Source organism: Strigops habroptila, chromosome 3, assembly GCF_004027225.2.
Source record: "Strigops habroptila isolate Jane chromosome 3, bStrHab1.2.pri, whole genome shotgun sequence".
Taxonomy (NCBI): domain Eukaryota; kingdom Metazoa; phylum Chordata; class Aves; order Psittaciformes; family Psittacidae; genus Strigops; species Strigops habroptila.
In genome coordinates this window covers 40,065,874-40,088,527 of record NC_044279.2, presented here as the reverse complement: position 1 = coordinate 40,088,527, position 22,654 = coordinate 40,065,874, and the positions used below count along the sequence as shown (strand labels likewise).

General features: G+C 38.0%; 2 protein-coding genes across 2 annotated transcripts; one reads left to right on the top strand and one right to left on the bottom strand.

Annotated features, from left to right (window-relative positions):
- Positions 1-2,528: 2,528 nt before the first annotated feature.
- On the bottom strand, positions 2,529-13,752 carry LOC115604884 (GLIPR1-like protein 1). Its single transcript, XM_030478435.1, has 6 exons — positions 13,582-13,752; positions 11,471-11,716; positions 8,892-8,995; positions 4,442-4,527; positions 2,874-2,900; positions 2,529-2,780 (listed from the first exon to the last, which is right to left on the bottom strand). The coding sequence occupies exons 1-6, from the start codon at positions 13,750-13,752 to the stop codon at positions 2,626-2,628; spliced, it is 789 nt and encodes a 262-aa protein (XP_030334295.1). The 3' UTR covers positions 2,529-2,625.
- Positions 13,753-13,888: 136 nt separating this feature from the next.
- On the top strand, positions 13,889-22,024 carry CCDC107 (coiled-coil domain containing 107). Its single transcript, XM_030478971.1, has 6 exons — positions 13,889-14,145; positions 17,034-17,239; positions 18,486-18,552; positions 19,801-19,891; positions 20,606-20,715; positions 21,355-22,024. The coding sequence occupies exons 1-6, from the start codon at positions 13,977-13,979 to the stop codon at positions 21,618-21,620; spliced, it is 909 nt and encodes a 302-aa protein (XP_030334831.1). The 5' UTR covers positions 13,889-13,976; the 3' UTR covers positions 21,621-22,024.
- Positions 22,025-22,654: the final 630 nt, after the last annotated feature.

Below are 22,654 nucleotides of genomic sequence, written 5' to 3'. Positions count from 1 at the left end.
ACCAGGTGACCTCCAGAGGTCCCTTCCAACCTCAACCGTTCTGTGATTCTGTGATTCTTGATGGGAGCCAAAGCTTCTGCAGGTTGTGCAGGACAAAGGATTTAGCACAATCTCAGCAACAGAGATACAGGAAGCTTGTTACAGAGTACAAGTATATGCCTAGCTGGACAGGACCTCTGGGTATCTTCCTTGCCCTTCATATATGACTTAAATTTCTTGAACTTAAATTACTATCATTTATCACATTTCTTTCTTTTTAAATTCAAGGCATTTGAAAAATGAGGCAGCTTTTCTGATGTCCATCCTAAGTCTCTTTTCACAGGATAAGTGAGTAAGAGTAAGCCCCTTTTCCCTGGAAGTATTCCAGGCCAGGTTGGACAGGGCCTTGAGCAACCTGGACTAGTGGAAGGTGTCCCTGCCCGTGGCAGGGGGGTTGGAAGTAGTTGAACTTTAAGGCCCCTTCCAACCCAAACCATTCTAGGATTCTATGATAACACCAGAAATACTTGGTGCATGGCAGCAGTACAGAAGTGTGAAAGTTCAAGAATCACTACAGTACTATTGGAATATTACAGAATACTGCTCAGGAATCTCCTGAGAGAAGATCCAGCAAGCCTTTACAGTCCACATTCTTTTTAGAAAAGGGATCTTGGAACCACCTTCTCAGCTACCGATAGATTTCCTCCCAAAGACACCAAATTCTGGAATGGGGCAAACTGTATGTATTTGTGTGGACACCGTAAGAATCAGCACTGAGGAAAGAAACTGAGTATCACAAGTTCAAGTAGGTAGAATGAAAAAATACTTTCATGGATGGAAAACTACTTCATTTATTGGAATGGTATCTGATGGCATCACCATCTGCACATCACTCAGTGTTGCAAATTCCACACTGCTGAGCTCAGGACAAACAATAGCTATGTGTCAGATGAAAGGACTATTATCAGCCTGGCATAAATATGGCTGAGGTTTTAAAGAAAAATGAGGTTTTTTTCTAAAGCTTTGGGACACTGCAGAGCTCTCTTTCAACTTTGCCTTCTCTCCAAGGTACACTGCGACTGTTAGTCCTAACTGTGATAAAGTTACTAAATGACAAGAACAGTTATTCTAAGGGCTAGGAATGACAGATATTAATTTCTTTTGGGCTATGTCACAGCTACAAGAAGGAAAACTTTTTTCCTTACAGATGTCTGAAATTTAGCTCTGAAGTGAGTTTTTCAACCCCAATGCTGCATTTAAATAATGATTTTATCTCCAGAGATGGTGAGTATCAGCAACTTTCAGGTAAAGCAATGGAAATAACTGCTGCTCAGGAACGTTAATAGTGCACCATTTTCTATGTAGGAGCCACCTACTTACGGTTTTAGGTATACAGTATTATGCTTCTGGATTTGAGAACGTAATCCAAGTTTTAAATACTAAAACTTGTATTTGAAATGTCTGTTCTGTTTTTTAGTAATTTTAGAATACTTACAGAAGAAATAGTTAGCACATGCCTAATTTTAAATTAATCTACAATAAAAGTCTAGTTTATTTTCTTTGTGACTGTTCCTAAAGGTGAACTCATGGAAGCCTCCTTTAAGCTCAATTTGAGTTCTGAACAGTAAGAAAATAGCAGAATTTGACTTTGTGGGATTTTTTATTTGTTCATTTTACAATAATGGTAAAACATTACCTAATAATAATGAACTTTCATACAGTCATATTGGCATTCACTAAGTAAGACTAAGACACAAGCAGGAAAAAATCTAGTTTGCTATACCGGTAAGAAAAATAAGTGTCAGATTCTTGTATAAATTTCATCTCTCTTTTGTTGGAAAAAATGAAATTAAAGCATATTAATGAAGACTTCATGTCTTGGATACAGAAGAGTGAAATCTGTTGATTAAATGGACTTCAGCAATTTTCAAGATTAAGAAAATTTATTATTGAAACTTCAGAACACTTACTTACAAAACAGGAAACATGCTATGCATAAGTAACTACACATTAAAACAAGGATTAAAAAAATAAAATTAATCACAAGGTTTAGAGGAAGTTAGGAACAAAATAATAACAAATCTAAAGTGTCACACTTTGAATGAGGAGCAATAAATGCATTACAAGTATCTGCTCATGCTAACTTCACAAACAACAAGACTTCTAAAGAACGATCTTTCTATAAAATCTTACTTATATGTTTTATTCAGAACATTCTATCACTCTAGGAAACAGGCCTGAGTACGTAATATGACACTAGCTTCCTCTCGGCATCGAAATTAAGCAATTGTGATTTCAAAGACTGGCTTAGTAGGAATTGTAAGAGTTGTTTAATTGACACATACTTTTGTCCTTGAATTACAGGAATAGAGTACGTCACAGTCTTGGGAAATCTGATATTTAAAAATAATGCCCCAAACCTTACCAGATACCATCTTCAGCTTAATATTTTCCCAATATGGGTTTTACCCACATATAATTTCACTTTTTTTTTTTTTTTGGCATGTTAGGTTTCTCTAAGGAGCATAAAATAATTAATAGAAACAAAATTACTGTCAAAGTTGTCTTTAATGTCAAATCAGTACGACTTTTTTGCTTATTTCATTAGCAACTATCTTCAGAAGATACTGTGTGTTTCAAATCCAATTAGGTGTTTATAGGCATGTCTGTAAAGTAGTTTCTGATAAAATAAACTGAGACAAAAGCAAGAAGTAACAGTACTATTCTCAAAACCACAAGACCGACACAAGCCTCATTGCATGTGATGCTGAACTCCCAAGGGGGGTGCCATCCTGAATAATCTATAAATAAGCATACAGATGTAAGATTTATTTGGAGTATATATTTAAAGTAACTGAGGAATATAAGTAGCAGTGGAAAACTGTAATACGTACAGATAAGTTTATCGCGTTCTACATTTCCTGGAAAAAGAGAGAAAATAAACAGTTTTACCAGCCAGCCAGGATTTCCCTCTCCTTAAAACTCCATTATCTAACTAAAACAAACTCATCAGATTTACAATCAGTAGAATTTGAAAAATTCTTTACAATTCCCACTGATAAACTTTACAATGAAAATAAAAGCTAGAATGTTCTGATAAAAATGAAAACCGATACTTCATAATGGTAATGTCTCCATAAAACTCTTATTGTTTATAACAATGACATGGGTGGGGAAAGGGACACATTATACAGCCCCTTTATTTTCTCTTTGAACCCTCTCTCCTTTGTCTTTCTCAAAATAATAAATACTGCTTAATATCCACAATGTACACATGAGCTAGTATGTACTATCAAATACAATTTGATGGATGGGAAAGTGAGACAGACTGATTCCTAAGTAGGGCCTGATCCTGGGATCAACTATAACCTGGTATTCCTTGTAGCTGTTTTTCAGACATGTCTGCTACCTAAAAATTAAGACCTGCAGGACTGCTGAATGTTTTTAAAGCCATACTAACATACATATTGAGCAAATATAGTAACTAACTGTTAGACAGAAACCATAAACCTTACTTCCAGTTTATTAAATGAAACTTAAAAACATATATCCTAACTTTAGCCAGAGGAAACTGTTTCCTTGTGACTTCCCAGCAGGTGGAAGTCGTCAAGTCTAGAGCTTTCTGAAGACAGACAACCTACTGTCTCTTCACGTTTCACTCCATCAAAACATGATGCATACTTAGCAATTCATGACTCTAATTCATTTTCTTGACAAGAATAGAGTTAAAGGAATTACCTAGTTTAAGGAAAGGATTTTATTCACCATAGGGAAAATACTTTATAGCTAGAGAATTGAATCAGTATGCAGTCCCTTTTCACACAGATATAACCAGGTAGGAAAGACAATGGGCCTCTCTGAATCATTTCTTTTACAACTCCAGCACGAATTACAAACCCAGAATGACCTTCTCACAGTTACTGTGACTACTTAAAGAGTACAGATGCATCAGCTATACTGAAGCTTGAACGTAATTTTGCTGTGGCTGCCTGAAACAGTCACAACAGACTCAGGAACTGCAATTTAAGTATTTCAGTCTAAATGTAACTGATTAGTAGCTCTGCTGTTCCTGAAGGCCTATGAGCCTACTCAACAGTTGCTGCTAAATGCTACTCTGAGAAGTACGTAGCTAGATGCTGATTTCTTTGGTATGATTAATAAATTTAGTCAGCAGACTATGAGAGTGCAATAGAAATAGTAATACATTTAACTAAAATCATGACTTATACCTGTCTATAATCAAATGGAGACTTCATAATGATCACTGAGGCCCAGACTCAGTAAAATATGAACTATTTGTTTCCTGACTGTAAATGGCCGTAAGGATACTTTTTAATTACTTGTGAATTGGACCCAAGACAACACCATCAAAGGGTAAAACAAAGCTTACAATACTCTTTATCAAATAGGCCACTGTATTTTTTCCTTTTACATATTGCATTTTACATTTGCTTTTACTTACTACACAGGTTATTTTCACAGGTGTCCCCTTTTGCACAATGACTGCATGATCTTCCTTTTATATATGGTCTTCTTGGCAAATTACCACTACAAAGGAAAAAGAAGAGTTTCATACATAATTTTAAATGATTTGTTAAGTACCTTAAGTCATTTGTTGAAGTAAATACTCTGAAAATACAACAAATTGCTGACAATTCATTAAAAAATCTCAGAATAATTTTCATTCTTTTAATTTCAACTGTTCTGTCCCTGTGAAAGAAAGGAATCTTAAAAAGCTGTTATTTTTGAGAAAATACTCAGGCTTTTTATTCTATTATTTATACTAAAACAGAATATTCTGGATGGAGCTCGGTTTTAACTGAGGCAAAATGAGGATTTTAGAGCAGAAACTTTTAAAGCTGAAACACTCCCAAATAGCTTAAACCCAACTATTTACAAAAAAATTAAAATAAAACCTTGTGAGATTCATTCCACAAAACACACATGTCCAAGAATAAGTACCCGGTCTTAGTGAAGACACTGGGATCCTTACATGCTTAAGGATCTCATCCAAGTGGAGACGAAGTGTTTAAGTATAAAGATTAGCCTGCAGGACTTACCATGTACATTCTCAGAAAAGCTCCTTACACATTGTAACTGCTGAAAATAATAATGCAGTTACCATCGTCCTGGCTGCCTATACCATGCTATTAGGTAATGGAAAACACAGCACCTGGTGTATGCTGCATTCATTCAAAAAGATGAAGCAGTGCTATATTTCACAGCCTAATCCTGGGAACTCAGGGGCAGATTTAGTCCCCTCAAAGGACTGTGGGCTATTACAGTTAGGTTTGTTTCTCACTCTACTCACCTCCATAGTGGGTACTGCTCAAAGGGGATCATTTTCACCAAAACCCGTGATACATTTCTTCTTCGGGATTCTAAGCCTGTATTTACAGCCTATATCATCTGTATTTATAAACAAGAGCTACTCACCAGACATACAGAGGTAAGGGTTGCTATAATGCTGTTGTACAAGATGGATAGTGAAGAACAAAACATTACCTGTCACTTACTTGCTACTATTCTTTGAAATGTATTTTATATACACTGCCTACAAGTATGCTGTTCGCCTAAGTTTTACCCCAGCAGCATCTAGAGTGGTATATTGCAACCGCATGCCCTGACATGCGGTCCAGGCAGCAATAAAATTGAATGGGGATCTTCCGATCCTAAGAATAGAACATAGATTTTGAACTTGTCAGAGAACAGCAGGAAAGAGAGTTATTTTAATATGTATATGTATATATAAATATCTCAACAGTAAAATGTTGCAGGTTAAGTAACTTACCTTTTGGGTGATCTTCCATATATACATTCACAGCACGGGTGATTCCCAATAGTAGCCCACACAGTTATCTTAAAAAGTCTCAGAATCCAGAATAAAAGAGACTGAAGGACAAACCATTGCTTCTAGAACCTCTGGCAAGAGCATAATGTCTTCATAAGGGTGTGAAAACAGACACACTTGGTGACTGTGCACATTTCAACTGCAGGAATGCAATACAAAGAAGCTACAGATATTACCTGAGCTGCAATTCAGCAAGTCTTTCTTGGTATCAAAGACTTTTACTGCATGTGATAATTACATTTCACAGAGCTCATAATCACTGTGAAATCCCCTTTGAGAGAACTCTCAGCCACAGATCCAGAGAGATGAAAGTCCTTGCCTTTTTCTCCAAGAAGCCCTATCTTGTAATTACAAATAAGTAAATCTATCTATCTACAGATTGCTTAACACCTAGGTTGTAGAGTGCTGCCTTATTGGGAAGGTGTAATGAATGGGAAAAAAAGGCACAAATTAACTTCTTTGGGAAAAAAAGTCACTCTCACATGGAACTTCAGGTGGCTTCTGAAGACTACGCCACTTAACTGAAATAAAATATATGGGAGACTATCACATGGGCTTTAATGTCACTTGTCTTGCTGGTTTAGGCTACAGAAAGTAAAAGGCTCTCTTCCTAAAAACTGACATTGTTGTGTTTTATATTTTGCTTTTCTCATTAGTCATTACTACTGTTTCATTTCCTTCTGACAGCTAGCGAGTATTGAGCCAACATTCTCCTTGGTTTTACAGGTGACAGCCTTTTCCCCCCGTGTGTATCACTCTGTATTTACTTCCAGTGATTTTCATTTACCCAGCAGTGGAGACTCCAGAAACTGTGAGATGTCAGGAGTTTTCTGACATCACGTAAATGTCAGAGCACCTATATTCATGTAGTCATACAACACTTAGTAATTTGGTATTTGCAACTGTTACAGTATCTTGTAAAGTGATAAATCACCACAGCATCTATCTAGTCTTCCCTTCAGGATTCATCAGGCTGTTTACAATTCTTGCCTTTACCCATGGGCAAAGAGCGAGATGTGAGAGAGTGCTCAGTTCTTCTAGTTTGGACTCTTCGCCTATGGTGCAGAAAGTGAAGAGGTTAAAATAAAATAAAACGAAACAAAATAAAATAACCTAGGTAAATGAAAATCACTAGGTAAGAGAAAATGAGCAGTTGGGAAAGCTCTCTAGGATGGCTGAGAAGAATGTCCAGTAAAGCCATGTGACATCCTACAAGACCCTTTCAAGGGTATTTCCAAGATTCTACTACCCTTCAAACAGAATACTAAGGACCATCTTAGAGCCTTAGAGCTCTAAAATGCTCAACCCTTAGAGCTAAGGGTTTCCTGGACATAACAGACAAGGATTCACCTACCAAGAGAAAGGTAGATAGAAGACATGAGAACAGCATGATGAACAGAGCCTGGTAGCAGGGATGTGGCAGCTAAGTTTGAATATGACAGTGACAGGATAGCGCACATTCCAAAATACTGGATGCTTCTCTTTCAGTTGGGAGAAAGATACTCTGGGCATCTCAGACATGTATGGTCCCAGCAGCAGACCATAAATGGTCTATAAAAGGACCACAGTGTAAACTGCTACACTGAATGAAGTAATTTTGGCAAGATGGCCCTTAAACTGGTGCATCCTTAACTCTGAAAAGGAACTGCTTTCCAGCTGTCTTCTAGGGTAACTGAGCACTAAGGGTCCAAACCTTCGGAAGAAGTCATGAAGATCTAGTTGGAAAAGGGTGTTCCAGCATCTAGAGCTGGAAACAACATCTGGTGATGTCTTCCGGCAAGGTTCAGGTTTATTTATTTTTCCAGACATAGAAAAATGGAAGTTTAGGAAGTTTCTCTTCCAGTTTAGGAAGAGAAAAGGCTTTTAGAAGATCGCCTGTCTGCTCTAACTACACTTGTTTCTGTGACGAGATAGAGATCAGTTCCTGGTATCAAGTAGTGGACAAGAGAACAATGACATGTTAGACCTCATTCTTAAAACAGCTGTTCAGCTTAGCTATCAGCTCTCCAGGATGTGCAGACCACCACAGCAAAACAACGTGGTATGCTGTTACAGATCAGAAAATCTCAAGTGATAAGTCTTACAGACCACTGTTGAAGCCAATTAGTCATTATTCTGCAATGGCAACTGGCAACATTTTAGTTCAGATTTTAAAAAGAAAACAACAACAAAGTTCTATACCCCAGCAAGTTTCAAAATAACAATTCAAGTACAAGTCCAGTTTTGTCGTACAGGAAGAGAGATGGGCAGGGCTCAATGAATTTTTTAGTTCAGGCTAACTGAACTTCCCAAAAGTGGCCTGGGTTTGCTAGAAGAAAAAGAAAAAACAGTTGTCATGCAAGCTCACAAGCTATGGATGTTTTAAAAATGACAAAGAGATTGCATATGCATGCGCTTGATTATGGACTGTGCGTTATTACGAGACAAAATATATTATTTTAGAACTACTGCCTCTGTGTCTTCAAACTCCTCCTGCTTTAGGAACAGCACCAAGTGGTGCCTATGTTTTTTCACAGTATCAATTTAAATGTAAAATCACATGCTGCTGTTAGCTTCTTCTTGCATTGATCATTTTCTGTTTTCTAATGTTCAAATAATGTGGTGTATCACAGCTATTAAACAGGCAAGAAATGATAATGAAATTTATTTTACTGTTACAGAGAAAGAAAAAGCAACTGATCTAACAGTCATGCTATTATTTCTGTAATTTATAAAGAAAAAAAAGAAATACATTGTAAAAAGCTAAAGTGCAATTAAAAACATGTATAAAACTGGAAATTGCCTGCAGCAACTGCTGCCATTTCTTTTGTGTCATATGAAAAGAAATCAGTGGAGCATGAGTAAGTTTGAGGTTCCTTTTCTTAGGATTGGCAGAAAATAAGATTTATCAGTAAAGTTAAGAGATGATGGAAAACTTTGCAAGTATATGCTCATAGCTCTCTCGATAACTGAATGAGACAACCATTGTTTTCTCCAATAAATAAAGAACCCAATTTATTTTCAGCTAAATGTCATGATAATTGTTTTCTTCATTTTTTTAATATTTAAACCAGTAACCTACCTTGGTGCATAGTTGCAAACAAAATTTGCTGCATTTCGTATTCCTCCAACTTTGTTACACGGAGTAACAGCACAGCCTATTTTATATGAATAGTCCCAAACAACCTAAACAAAGAAGGTTTTAAAATGAATTAAAAACTACACTCAACAGTAACCTAGTCCAATACTTAGAAAGTTTACGTTATTTTCAGAAATCCTACTTATTATTTTCATTTGCAACACCTGATCTTCTTATGCATTCAAAAATACTGGTGGTAAGCAAGCTTTTTAAGATGAACTTCTAAATATTCACCCCTCAAGATGAAGTGACCTATGCTGCAAGTTTCCAGAATCTTCTACAGTACCATTTTAATAAGAGTCACTGACTTTGTCACGCAGAGGTAGATTCCATGGAATAAAAGGGAAATTAGTGGCAACTACCCAACAGCTCCTTTAATTAATTTCAACATTCGTAACTCAGGTCTGCAAGAAGCACTCCTCTGTGCTAGAAGTGGTCTGGCTGATTAATACTGTAAATTTAAGTCTGAAAGCTCTAGCACTGCACATGTTCAGACTAATGTGTGTTATCTGCCATATTTAATGGAAGATGGTTTATTATCACTTACAGTTCGGGTATCTCCTTTTTCCTGGGAGATCCTAGCTACACCTTCTGCATATGACTAACCAAACTGTACTGAGTTCGGGTAAAAAGGTTTAACTATATACCTAGAACATCTGGATGATCATACATTTCACTTTTGGAAAACTTAAAAGACATAGTGGACTACTCTCAGTACCTCCCTAGTACGAAGAGTACAGGCCTCAGACTGACAAACCGACTTGAACATACCCAGAAGTTCCACTTCCTCAACTGTAACTGCAAGAAGCAGTTATGGTCAACAGACATAACCTTTCTTCAAAAAGGATCTTAAAGTTTAAAGTGTTTAAAGTTACCTGAATCAAGAACTAAGCATTTCAGGGGGTTTTATGTAACAGCATCATATATTTTTTTTTTTTAAGGTTTCCACCATTCTGAGATTAGCGTGTTGTGGTTCTCTTGGCAGTTCTACACAGCCTATCCACTATGATCTGTAAATTTTACCCATGTTCAACTTAGTGTCAGAGCCTTCAAGATTATGATGGCTCCTGGGACATGCCTGGTCTTTGATCATCAGTTTTGATGAAATATGTACTTTTACAGATTCACTGGTGTTTAACCCATGTACTCGACTTGTTTTTTTCCCCAGCGATTAGTTTCCTTTGTAACTCTGCCTGAAATACTGCCTGAAATACATGAACATTTTGATATGACTTAACTATATATAACAAGAAAGCAATATTAATCAAACAAGGACAAAGGACAAAGAAAGCTCAGAAGTGAACATTATTTGAAGAGAAATGTGCAAAACCCGCCAGAAGTAGACAAGGTTGAACAGTGAATTTTAAAATGCTAGAAACTACCTTGCTATATCATTTTTTATACTTTATTGTGCCAGAATAAAAGTGAAAAATACTTTCCCAAGATGTCGTCTAGTTCTAATCTTCTAAAAGATTTACTGCCCAATAAGCAGCAAAACTTACATCCTCCAGCCTTGCTTTTGAGTTTGTTAGAGGCAGAATCAAGACCAGGAAACAAGAATTAACACTTGAGGGGAAGTGAGTGAGAAAAGACATAAAAGAGGTGCAAAAAAGACCCAAGCAGAAAATGCTCTGTAAATGATTCTGGTAACTTAAAGCATTTTCATTTCACAATCCAAAGTTACTCAAAAAGAACCTCGCTGCTACTCTGATATCTGGTATCAGCCGCACTGTAAGTAAGTATACTGCACAGTATTTTCCTTTGTAATTTGCAGACAGAGCAGTCTAAGCACCTTTGATACTGATAAGAAATTAGAGTCACTCTTATTAAATATCTACTTGACATTAAAACTATAATCTGTTTTAGATCAGTGAAATATTATATATTTGCTCATAGATGAAATTAATTCTACTGCAAAGTTTATTTTTAAACATGGTACTTAATACATCCATTTAAAATATTAAGTGTTCAAAGAAAAGCTTTACTTTCTCAGCAGAATTAAGACTGTCAGAATTACCACTGAGAAATCAGATATATATCATAAACTGCTTCTTTTGTTGTTGATGCTCTTTTTCTTCTCTTCCTTTTTTACAAGATTTGTAAAGAATACGATTTACTTTGGCTGGATTTTCTTCTTCTGTTAACATTTCTACTAAGGAGTACCACAAACATTCTGCAATTACTGTGATTATTTTGGACAGCATCTCCAAACTTACAGAATTCAGAACTGTGTGGCTTCAAAGCTGCAGAACTTGAAATCATTATTTTATGAAGTTCAGGTAGTACTGATACAATGAGGCTTTTAGTGGGGCCAATATTGTGGACAATAAGAATGGGTTATTATACACAAAACAGATGAACCAGTGCAAGGGTAACTGACAGAACAGACATGTCTTGAGATTACAGAAGCCAGTAAGCTGTCAGTCACTACAGACCATGTATATAACTCTGTATTATTTACAGCCCCCACTGATTCATCCAGGAGGCACTATACAGGACATTTTACCAGAGATGACTCTTACCTGAAGGTAATGACCGCAGACCTTAGAACACTTATGAACATTAAAAATATAGAACGCGACCTCATCATACCACAATTTAATGGCACCAGCAACACTAAACGCTTGAACACTTCCAATCCAAATGTTCTCTCCAACAGATGTGAAATTAGGATGGCACTGGTATCTCTCTGTTAAATATACATTATGTTCAAAAACACATTCTCTTGCCCATGCCCTTGCAGTCCTTGCCAAAGCTGCATCCCAAGTCTGCAAAACATGAAAGGTGAAATAGTTGTGCAATGTTAAGCTACTAACAGATCTTAAATAATCAGATAAAGCCAGTCAGGCAATAAAGTAGAGATACTGTATGCTGGAGTTTCATAAAGAAATACTTTCCCTTATTTAGGCAAGTACCAGTGTTTTATTTTCACTGCCTTTTCCTGTTGCAGCATGGAAATACACCTAATTTCATTAGACTAGTTTTTCGTCCCCCTTCACTGTTGAAAATTAACTTTGTAAGAACACTTGCTACCAAATGAAAAGTTGTTTGAAATGCACTTATATCTTTAGGTAAGTAATTATTGTCATACTAATTAAACATGAAACTTTGTTTTTGTTGAACAGGTCATTAAGGATTTCTACATGGTACATAAAAAGTAATTCAAACTAAAAAAGCACACTACTGTAGATTCTGATCTATTGTAGATTCTGATCTACATCTGTTTTAAGGGAGTCTCCAGAAACACTTATTCCTCCTACAGTAAAGCTTTAAGTTCACATTGGAGCATTTTACAAAAACGGGTTCATGAGGTAAACATGCCAATGTTTGGCTAACAACTTATTCTGTTACCTCTTAGTTCTTTGTAGCCTGCCACCATTAATAAAACTTCTGATTCCTGAATACAAATGATCTTTGGTATTTGTTTTCCAGCCACAATTGTTTTTCAGACAGGTTCTTCTACCATTAAAATACCTGGGTTTATGTCTTATAAAAGATCCTGTGGTTTATTGCACAGGTTTATTGGTGTTCGGACATTTCAGTTCACTTAGTCTCTAAGTGAATCTTAGACTAAGAATCTTACTGGATCCTGCTAACTGTTTTGTCTCTCAGGCCTTTAGTTTTTTCTAACCATATTTCTATGTTAATACTTTTATTCGTAATTTTTGCCGGTTTTCAGGAAAACACAATAAAGATAGAATCATATCATAGAACCATAGGATGGTTTGTGTTGGATAAGACCTGAAGGATCATCTAGTTCCAACCCCCCTGCCATGGGCAGGGACACCTTCCATCAGACCAAGTTGCTCAAAGCCCCATCCAACCTGGCGTTGAACACTGCCAGGGATGGGGCAGCCACAGCTTCTCTGGGCACCATCAAACATCCACTTTTTCTGCATCTTCTTCAGTTTTGTTTAACCCTTTCCAGAAAAATAAATAAAAATATAGCGCAATTTGTTTTGGTGATGACAAGCAAAAATTCTTCCTTGCCACCAGAAATTCCCTTCAGCCCCAATACTGCAGTTCATGTCCTTGCTTTTGATGAAGACCTTCTTCTGGATCAGTCTTGCTGCTCGACCATTGCGTCTTCCTAAGGAAAAACTCCTGGGGGGCGCCTACAAGAAATCTGTAGAGAGACTTTTTACAACGGTATGTAGTGACAAGATAGGAGAAATGGCAGGTTTAGATTAGATATTAGGAAGAAGTTCTTCACTATGAGGGTGGTGAGGCCCTGGCACAGGTTGCCCAGAGAAGCTGTGGCTGCCCCATCCCTGGCAGTGTTCAACGCCAGGTTGGATGGGGCTTTGAGCAACCTGGTCTAGTGTGAGGTGTCCCTGCCCATGGCAGGGGGGTTGGAACTAGATCATCGTCAAGGTACCTTGTATGATTCTATGATCTGCAGCTGGCCTGTGTCACTGCATCCTCATCCTGCATGCCTGTTGTTCCTAGACTCACCTGTCTACAACTGACTCACTGGATTTCCTATCAAATGAACGTGATGGCATCTGAACACAAACCAGTGATTTCATCCTGGTTGCTTCACCCAGGGGCTACCAAGAGACCCCTGGCCCACCGTCCTACTGCCGCGGGCAGGAGTCTAGAGCCACTCGTGCACCCCTAGGCCTGTTCCTACCATGTACCGCATGTTGCTGGCCTCTGGCTGGACCTTGGAGCGGTAGTCATTGTGGAGGCGCACACACTCCTCCATGAAGGCTTTATCTGTGATGGTCGGCAAGCTGGGCTGCTGCCCTGTCGCAGCCCCCAGCACCACCCACAACGCCAGCACTATCCCCCCTGGCCTCATGGCCCCAGCTGCCGGGGTCTCGCCTGAGGAACCCCAGGCCCACTTCTGCCTGCCCCGGCCTCTTCCAGAACCTTCTCCGCCAGAGCACGGCCCGCCGTGCGCTGCGGCGGCGTGACGCGAGGAGCCCGGCGGGGGGCGCTGCGGCCGCGGGCGGGGCGCGGCGCGGCGCGGCGCGGCGCGGCGGGCGCGCTGGGCGGCGGCTTGGTGTCGGGCAGGCGGCGGCCATGGTGCTGTCGGCGGCGCAGCAGGTGGTGGTCTCGGTGGTGCTGGTGCTCTGCGTCTTCGTCGTCATGCCCAGGATGTTCGGGGCGGGCGGCGGCGGGCGGGCCGGGCGGTCTCTGCGGGGCGGCAGGGCCGGCCCTGGACATTACGATCTCCGTCAGCACCGCAGAGGTAGGAGGCACAGGGGTGGCCGGGCCGCGCTGCCGGCTGCTCGGAGCCGGCCCCTGGCTCGGGAGCGGAGGCCCGGCAGCCGAGAGGGCTATGCCCTTACCCGACGGGAGCCGCTTGGTCATTTACAGTGGCTGTGAAGGGGCAGGCCTTGTCAGGCGGCTCCGGGCTGGCCTGCATGCCTCCCCCTCTCCCCGCCGCCCTCCTTGTGTTCTGCTTCTCTAGTTCATGACTATTTTGATTTTTGCCTGTGTCGTCTTAAGCAAATAACTTCCAAATGCAGGTAACACCCTGTTATGGGAAGCATATCTCAGCGTGGCAGTGTAAGGAATAGTGCCTGCAGAGCGGCACTTAGTTTCTCCGGCAGCGGAGTAGGTGTGAGGTGTCAGAGGAGGAAATTCACTGCGCATGTTGGAAGTGCAGTAAGGAAGCCGAGCGTTACTGTCAGTAAACATGAGCACACATCGTGTGAGTTTTGACCGGCAGTGTGTTGGAAAGAGTCGAAGGTGCTTGTTTAGGAAAGGTATCACTGAATGGGCTAGAGAGCTTACTTCTTGTTACAGCCTGGGCAGTATAAATGTATGTTAAACTATGTCACTGTACGTCAGCTGAGGATTTAGCTTAAGGTCCAAAGGTCTGCTTTCACTCTGGAAAATAACAAAAAGCCTGCTTGCTTAAGGTTGCTCTGCGATTCGTTGATAATACCTTCCAAAGCATTGTAAGGGATAGGTAGCCGCTGTAATGCTCCAAATTATGCGTCTGTGTTTTTCCCGGGAGGCAGAAAAAGTGAAGCTTGAGCTGCTACCATGTTTTTCCCAGCTGATGTCGAGCTTACTGTGTGCTTCCTAGGCTCTAGTCTGGCCTGTTTTGCTTGATTATGTTTAATTTATATGGTAGCTGTCATTACCTGTAAATCAAATTGTTTTAAACCTAAACCTTAAAAAAAGGCAACACTTCACATGCTGCTGATTCTGCCAATGTATTGGCCCAGCACTTCATAAAATAAATTTCAGGCAGATCTGCTGTTCTCACCTGTCTGGGTGGTTCTTTTCTCCTGTTGGGTCAGTAACTCTGCTGTTTCTTCGGTGCCCGGAAGGTGTTGATCCCTTCTCTGTGCCAGGAAGGTGTTTCCTATATCTACATTCTTACTGTATGACCTGTGGAAATTTTGTCATCGTATTAAGTATTTTAGTGAATTTCACTTGGATTAAAAACAAATAGAACTGACAGTAAGAAAAAAAGAAAGAGTGCAAACTTAAAACTAGTAATCAATAGGAAACATTCTGAGAGGAGGAAAACTGTTAAAACGTGATTTCCAAATTAGTGCATTTGTAGTAAGTCTAAACCTGCTTGTGTTGAAAGGAGAATGTCTGCCTGAACTTGCATTAAATGATAAAGGTAGCTCGAGTTCTGCTTGTATCAGTAGGGTCTTTAATTTTCTTGTGTAACTGTCCAGTTCTGTTTCAAGTTCCAGTGAGCAAACATACAAATAAAAGGTCTTCTCCAAATGGGGATGTTGCAAACTGATCAGTTACATGTAGAAGAACTTGCAGTGATACTTGGCACGGCTTGACTGCAGAGCATCAGCTTACCATCAGTTTGCTATCAAGTAAATGTTGCTACAGTCAGGGTCATCCCCGTAACTCTAAAAAACTTTTCTGTCTAACTCACGTTAGACAATTCTAAAGCAATGTTTGAGATCTCTTATCACAAAGTACCAGCTTAGGTTAGCAGAATTAGAGTCCTTTTTCTCTTGTATTTTGAAGAAGATGTAACAAAGAAGAAGAAACAGTAATTTCACTGGGAGTTGTAACTTATGTTAATGTTTTTTTTTTCTACGTGATTGTGGCTGTCTCTTGCACCCTTGAGTTATGTTGCTGTAAATTCATGAAATGCCACTATTTCAGTATTCAGTGACAAGGAGTGATTTGCATAATGGTCTTTTGTTTGGGAGTTTTTATAGAACGTGTATCTTGTTTTACCCATGCCCAGTTCTGATATATTAAATTATGATGAACTAAATGTTCAAAGGGATTTGAAAGTGTAAGTCTAGGCAGTCAGTTGAGACACCAGTGTAAAACTTCACCACCCCCCAGTCACCCGCTGTCTGTCCTTGCAAGCATCTGCATACTTTAGCTGATAGCACTGTTTCTCATGTGCATGGCCCATGAACACCAAATTTAACTACCAAATAACCTAATTCCTAAGTCGAGCAATGACACTGGCTTTTTCTTTTACCTGCTCCCTGTTCTGGCAGGCAAATTACATGCAAAAATACTTCAGACCTCCAAGGTTGCATCTCTTTGCTATTGTGCAGTCTCCTTCTGCTAAATATTTGATTTGCAGAGGTACAGCACTTACGAGCCTGTGGGAATATCCAGCTAACACTGAATTTACTGTCAAGATAACAAAATCAGCACACAGCATGTGTATTTCAACAAAATAATCCAATTTGTACTTAACTCCTTTGCTACAGAGGAAAAATACTAATTTGTAACTGTGCTCAGCATTATCAATAGTTTCTCTGGGTACTCTTTAGTTTCAAGATTTAAGTTGTTTCTTGTTACATCTACTTTTCTGCGGTTTACTGTAGGTTTGCCAGTATTGCTGTGAAGAAGCTTAAAACTTGTATCTTAAAGAAACGTGGAAAGGTAGTTTGAGAGTCTTTGCTGTCTAGATTTAACTTTGCATTCTATTCATGAAAGAGTGGTTTTTAAATTTTTTTTTTGGTAATTTTTATTTGGATGCAGGGCTGCCCACACCATCTTAGTGGAGTGATGAACAAAGATAGTCACACAAGAAGAAAACAGTTTAATGCCAGTTGTGAAATTAATTGCAGTCTTAATTTCCTTTCTTACTTTGTCGTCTTTCTCTCAATTTAACTTCTTAAGGTAGTCCTCAGACAGTTTATCAAGTTCACCGGAATCCAGGAAATTCTGATGGTAATACTTACCAGAGTATTCAGCAGATGAGAAATGCAATGGAAAAAGAGATAAAGAGTGAGAGAACAAGAGGAAATGGTAGAGAGTTAGCATTCACCCTCATGCCGTTGTATGCTCTTGGAGTGGGAGTGTTTGCAGCATACAAATTTCTTAAGGTAAGTCATAAGAAAAGCATTAAATTATTGAAATTGGAAGGAAATGTAATTGGTTTGGTTTGTTTTGTGTCTCTTCCCCCTACCCCTCAATTCTCAGCCCATGTATATTGTTGTCCAGAAGCGTTTTCTTGCTCAGTTTGACTTTGTGAGCTCCAAAGTTAAAATTTTAGCATTTTTGATTCTTCCTTATAAAGGTTTCTGGCTTACTTACTTTAGATACTTCTATAAGGATCTAAACCAAGGTGAGAATGCCCCCCTCCCTCCCAGATAAGAATCTGAGAATCTAAACAGTGCTGTTACCTGAAGCTGCAACTTAAGCCTCATCATTATTTCACTTCCTTTTAATTCTTCAGAATGAGATTAAGTATGGGAATGAGGTGGACAGGTGGATGATTCCTGCAGAGTAATAGTCTTAGATTAGCAATTAGATAAATAGTGAGTAGACTTGGGCTTTTATTTGACTTGACCTTTTATTTGAATTTCTCATTTGGTCATGCAGCTGCAACGTAGACTTTTATCCATGAAATGTGATACCTTTTCTGCCATTTTTAAATCAGAAAAGGAGAAAACATGATCAGTTGGTTTTTAAATATATATTGATACATATTATTTATAGTAAGAGAGATCACAGCACTTGGAATGTTGGGAGGGCACCTGGAATATTGTTGCTTGCCTTCAAGAGAAAAAAAGCCCCAGTCTGAACAGGGCTGGAGACAGCATCTTCATTTCCATACTCATTTTATATAATCTCCTATATGAGAAAAGTATCACAGCTTAGCAAAGTGAACATGGGGGTTGACCAGTTTCGTTTTAAAAATAAATTTAATTAGGTTGTAAATAAGATTTAAAGATAATAAAACCAATATTTTGGGTGTTACAACTCTTTACACATGAGCTTGTGGGATTGGAATGTAAATATTTTTATAATTGCACCTTTATTACTTGAAGAAAGAAGTTTTACTTCCTAGTTAATGGTAGGAGACTGGATCCACTAACCCAGAAGATTCCTTCTGTTCGTTTTTGAAAACTGGATTTGATATAGCAACTACTTTCTTTTACAACTTTTGTCAGTCAGGTTGCCATTGCTTAAAATCAGAATTGTTAGTTTAAGATATGAAGAAGGCACAGCTGAAGAGAGTTTCATTAATGGAACACATTTTTGTGGTTGCTCTTTACCTTCAGTAAATTTCTAAATGCATTTTTATTTTAACACACAAATAGTGATGAAGTCTTTTATTTATTAAAGATGAAGTCAAATGAAGAAAGTCTCTCCAAAAAGGAAAAAAGTACAGAAGACAAGGCAAAGGAAACGGGTAAGATACCCATTCAGAATGTGTATTTCCTGCTGGAACAAAGCTACATATTTTCATTGATGGCAGCCTGGCTAAATGAGAACAATCTTTTAAGTTACTTAAGTGCAGCTGGGAACCTATAAAAAAACACTTCATTAGTCTGTATGTTTGAAACACTCGTTAGAGGTTTCTTTGAAAACTCCAGGTGGTAATATGCTTTGAAGTAGTATAGTAATATAGTATGATTCTCTGCCTTTTAATGTCTGATGTTTTTCTGACTTAAGACCTGTTTGGTTTTCTTCAGTAGAATAAGATGTTTAAATAGGATATAATAATCTTTTTTAGGTTTTAGATCTTTAGGGTATTTAAAAGGGATATAATGATCTGCTTTAGGATTGAACTGTATCAAGAGTAGAACAGTATGGGTAAACAATTACAGAGACTGTTGAACTTCTAGGCCAAATTAGAGACCCGTCAAAAACATCGAATGTTTATAGACGAGACAGAATAAATGATACCATCTTTTTCTTCATTATACAGAGTACTCTTGACTATCTGATTCAGTCTATTCTGCATATGCTAAGAAGTGGGCTTGCTTTTGGAGAAAAAATTATGGCACATCAAAGTTGAGCAGTTTTTGTACTTCATACTTCTTTTGCCCCTTGTATGGACACATATTTAGTCAATTAAACAACTAGCAGCCTCTTTTGGTGTCTCCGAATACCAGATCTGTAATTGGGTTCAGCAATGATTTGCTGTGCTGCTCACTCACAATCCCTGTGTGTTGCATTCTTCTTTCTTTAAAGTTTAATAATATCGTAGGATGAGTAAATCCTCTCGACTCTAGTGCATTAAGTGTTGAATATATTTGTGAGGTGTGAGTGGGCAAATTCATGACAGTATATTAAGTATAAATACACTACTTATACCTCATGGAGTCTTGAAATTGTATATGTTTGAGGCTGGGAAGGTGACAGCCACATTCTTACTCTGTTTTTACCAATGTGTTCTCTGTTTGGGCACTACTGGAGACAGCTTATTGGGTAAAAGGGACTTACGGTCACGCATAGTAAGGCTTCTGTTCTTACCCCAACCACTTCCTTTTCTTGTTCCAGAATTTTACAGAGGAAAAAAAATCCTGTTTTTTAACCTGCCCAACTGAAAATACAAAGTAACATCCTTTTGGTATTGTAAATACATTTCTTACAATGTTCTCTCTCTCCTGCCCTCCCTCCCCCCCGCCTTTTCTTTTCTTCTGTGTTTTGTTAGAGCATCAGCTTTTAGAGCTGGAGCAGCACCTAGCACAGACAGAGAAAATGCTCAATTCTTTATTGACTCAGTTGGATCCACTGTCAAACTGGTGAGTGTTTCTAGAACATCTCAGTATTGTTTTATGTAAATTGAACCTGTAAAGTTTTTGTGGGTTTCAGGGAAATAAAGCTTCCCTGTTTTAGTATAATAAGAGAGTAAGTAATATAACCTTGTAGTTTTAGAGAAGTTCTTTTCTTAAGAAGCTAGAGCCTTACCTCAGTACTAGAAAATGCAGTCCGTTTTGTGTAGACTGACATCCTTCATGAAGCCTAGTTAAAAACATGCAAAATTTCATGATTGTTCCTTTAGTGTACTTCTGAACTTAGTATGTGCTGAAACTATTAAGCAGCAAATATACTGACGAGTTTGCATAATAGATTTATGGTACTGATGAGGAGAAGAGAGAGTAAACAAAATCTGAAATAAATGAGAAATGCCTCTAAACTGTAAAGTTCTGCATTAAGCATTGTTGTACTAAAAATAAAATTACTTTGGAGAATTGTTTCTTTCAGTAGTCATTACTCAACCTTAGCCACTGGGGCTCCAATGTTGGAATTCAGTGACTAGATTATTCTGTAGATGTACGTGCTGGGCTCCCTACTTCTCAAGAGGCAGTTCTCAAAGAAAATGTTGACCTAAACGTGTTAACTCAACTATGGTGCTTATGCACAGAGCTATTGCAATCTTGTGCATTGTTATCAAGCACTCACTTCCAAGGTAATCTTTCAGCTGTTGACATCTGTCTTTTTTTTTTTTTTCCTAGTGTTAATGCTTTAGCTTGTGAGCAGAAGGATGAAATAATGACACAGCTCCAATCAATTAGACGGCTGATGAAAGAAAGTGGATTGGATAAATCAGAAAACACAATGAAAGGTACTTTAATTTCCAGCAGGATACGTAACTTTAGTTTATATTTTAAAGGAATAAACTGTAGTTTATTTCTTTAAATATAGGATTCCTTTAAGTATAAGATAGTATATAGTAATGTTCAGCTCTTGCATCTTAGGTAAGGTGTGTGGAATTAATTTTATTCTGGAGGAATGTCGTCGTTCCTGTTTGAGGTGTGTCTAATATCAAATTTTGGAATACATCATGATTTTTTTTAAGAACAGGTGCTAAAAGATCTAGGATAGACCACACAGTCATGTTCTGCTTTGTTAAAATGAGCTTCTTGAATATGAGTTCCTAAGCAGTCTGTTAGTACTGGACTAACTTTAGTCTGAGGATTCCCACACGGGGACATCTGAGGCTGCAAAATATGCGAAACAGAAAATTTTTTATTAGTTTCAACTAGAGACTTTCAAGAGGTTCGTAGTAGTCCAAAAGAAATCTTAAATGTTAAGAATAGCTTACTAGAAATTTTGGGGAATTTTTGCATTAGTTGAGTCTTAATAAAAGAGAGAGAGGAAAAAAAAAAAGCTACTTCTAAACTGATGCTGAAATTTGGAGCCTTTTTAGTAATTTAAACTTTCTTTTTAATTTTTTTTTTTTTTTTTTTGTGTGAATTTTAAGATCTTGGCCACATTTGTAATGAGAAACTTGAAGATCTCATTCAGTCATTTGCTGAACATTCTCAAGAGAAAGAAATGGATGACAAAGAAGATGACAGTAATGAAGATTTGCTTGAGTATATTGATAATTATGACAGAATAGAAGAGCATGAATTACATGATGAGTGTGAAGAACATCAGTTTGAGCAAGATGTGGTAGAAGACCAAGAAATAATGAACATTGCATCAGAAGAGATGGGATTGAGGAGACGTAATAGATATGAATGAAATCTGCACATATAAAACTTTCAAAAGCTTATGAATTATTTTTTTCCTCTAATGTTGTATGCACTTTAAACTGTTTTGAATGGAGTTATGTGCGCTGTTGTATGCTTTAAAAAGGGGTGTGAAATACTGCCTATGCTCCTGTCTATGACAGTTCTTTATCTGACTTCAGTGGCAGCAGAATTTTACTCAGGATGTTTACATATTTTTTTCTATTTATTTTTTTCCTATAAAAAGTATTTCTGTACTCTCTATATAATGCACTGTAACTAATCTGATGCTTCACTAAGATATTAGAATGTCTTGTAGTAAAACTCTAAAGAATGGATGTTTCATAAATGTTTTGTAACTAATAAGGATGTTGCCATGTGACTTTCTTGAGTTCATTAAAGAGCATGCACTGATGAATTCAGCTCTTTGTGGAAAACTTTATCCAAAGAAAGTATAAAAAGCAGTTAGCAGTAAGTCTTAGAGATGCATTCATAGTCAAGTTTCTTTATTTGGACAGAGAAATTTAGCCAGAGACGCTATTTAGAAATAATTATGTCTGCGTTTGCTGTCTCCTCACGAATTATGTATAGTTTTGTAGGTCAGTTTGAACTTTAATAATTCCACTGGATCATTTAATCTGTTCCCCACCTGTCATTGGTTAAACTCAGCAGCTACATCATAATTGATTGATTGATGCCCATTAGTACTATGTCCCTATTTCGTATTTATTTTAACACAATAGAACCTGGCCTTTTGATTTGTTGCAATACACTTTTTCTTAGAACAGTATTAACAGATGCATTGCTATTACCATTCCATAACTGTGGGGCTTTGGAGGTTCTTTTTTAAGTACGTCGTGCCAACTTAAGAGTGGCTTTTTTAGGTCAGTGTTAAGAAAAACATTTATTTCCTTTGTCAGAATAATTTTTGTCCATACCTTTATTTTCTACTTATTTTTTGTTCACTTAATGCTTATGCTTATGGAACTGCCATCCTTTAGTGACAAGAATTACATCAGAGGTAGGCCTGACAGCACGATACTGTTG

Excerpts from the sequence above, each read along its gene's own strand:
- LOC115604884 (XM_030478435.1), bottom strand. The coding sequence starts at position 13,752 with ATGAGGCCAGGGGGGATAGTGCTGGCGTTGTGGGTGGTGCTGGGGGCT. Across the intron at positions 8,996-11,470 it reads TCTGCGGTCATTACCTTCAG|GTTGTTTGGGACTATTCATA; the intron begins GTAAGAGTCATC and ends TTCTTTGTTTAG. Across the intron at positions 2,781-2,873 it reads AGAACGCGATAAACTTATCT|ATTATTCAGGATGGCACCCC; the intron begins GTACGTATTACA and ends GCTTATTTATAG.
- CCDC107 (XM_030478971.1), top strand. The coding sequence starts at position 13,977 with ATGGTGCTGTCGGCGGCGCAGCAGGTGGTGGTCTCGGTGGTGCTGGTG. Across the intron at positions 14,146-17,033 it reads TCTCCGTCAGCACCGCAGAG|GTAGTCCTCAGACAGTTTAT; the intron begins GTAGGAGGCACA and ends TAACTTCTTAAG. Across the intron at positions 20,716-21,354 it reads ATCAGAAAACACAATGAAAG|ATCTTGGCCACATTTGTAAT; the intron begins GTACTTTAATTT and ends GTGAATTTTAAG.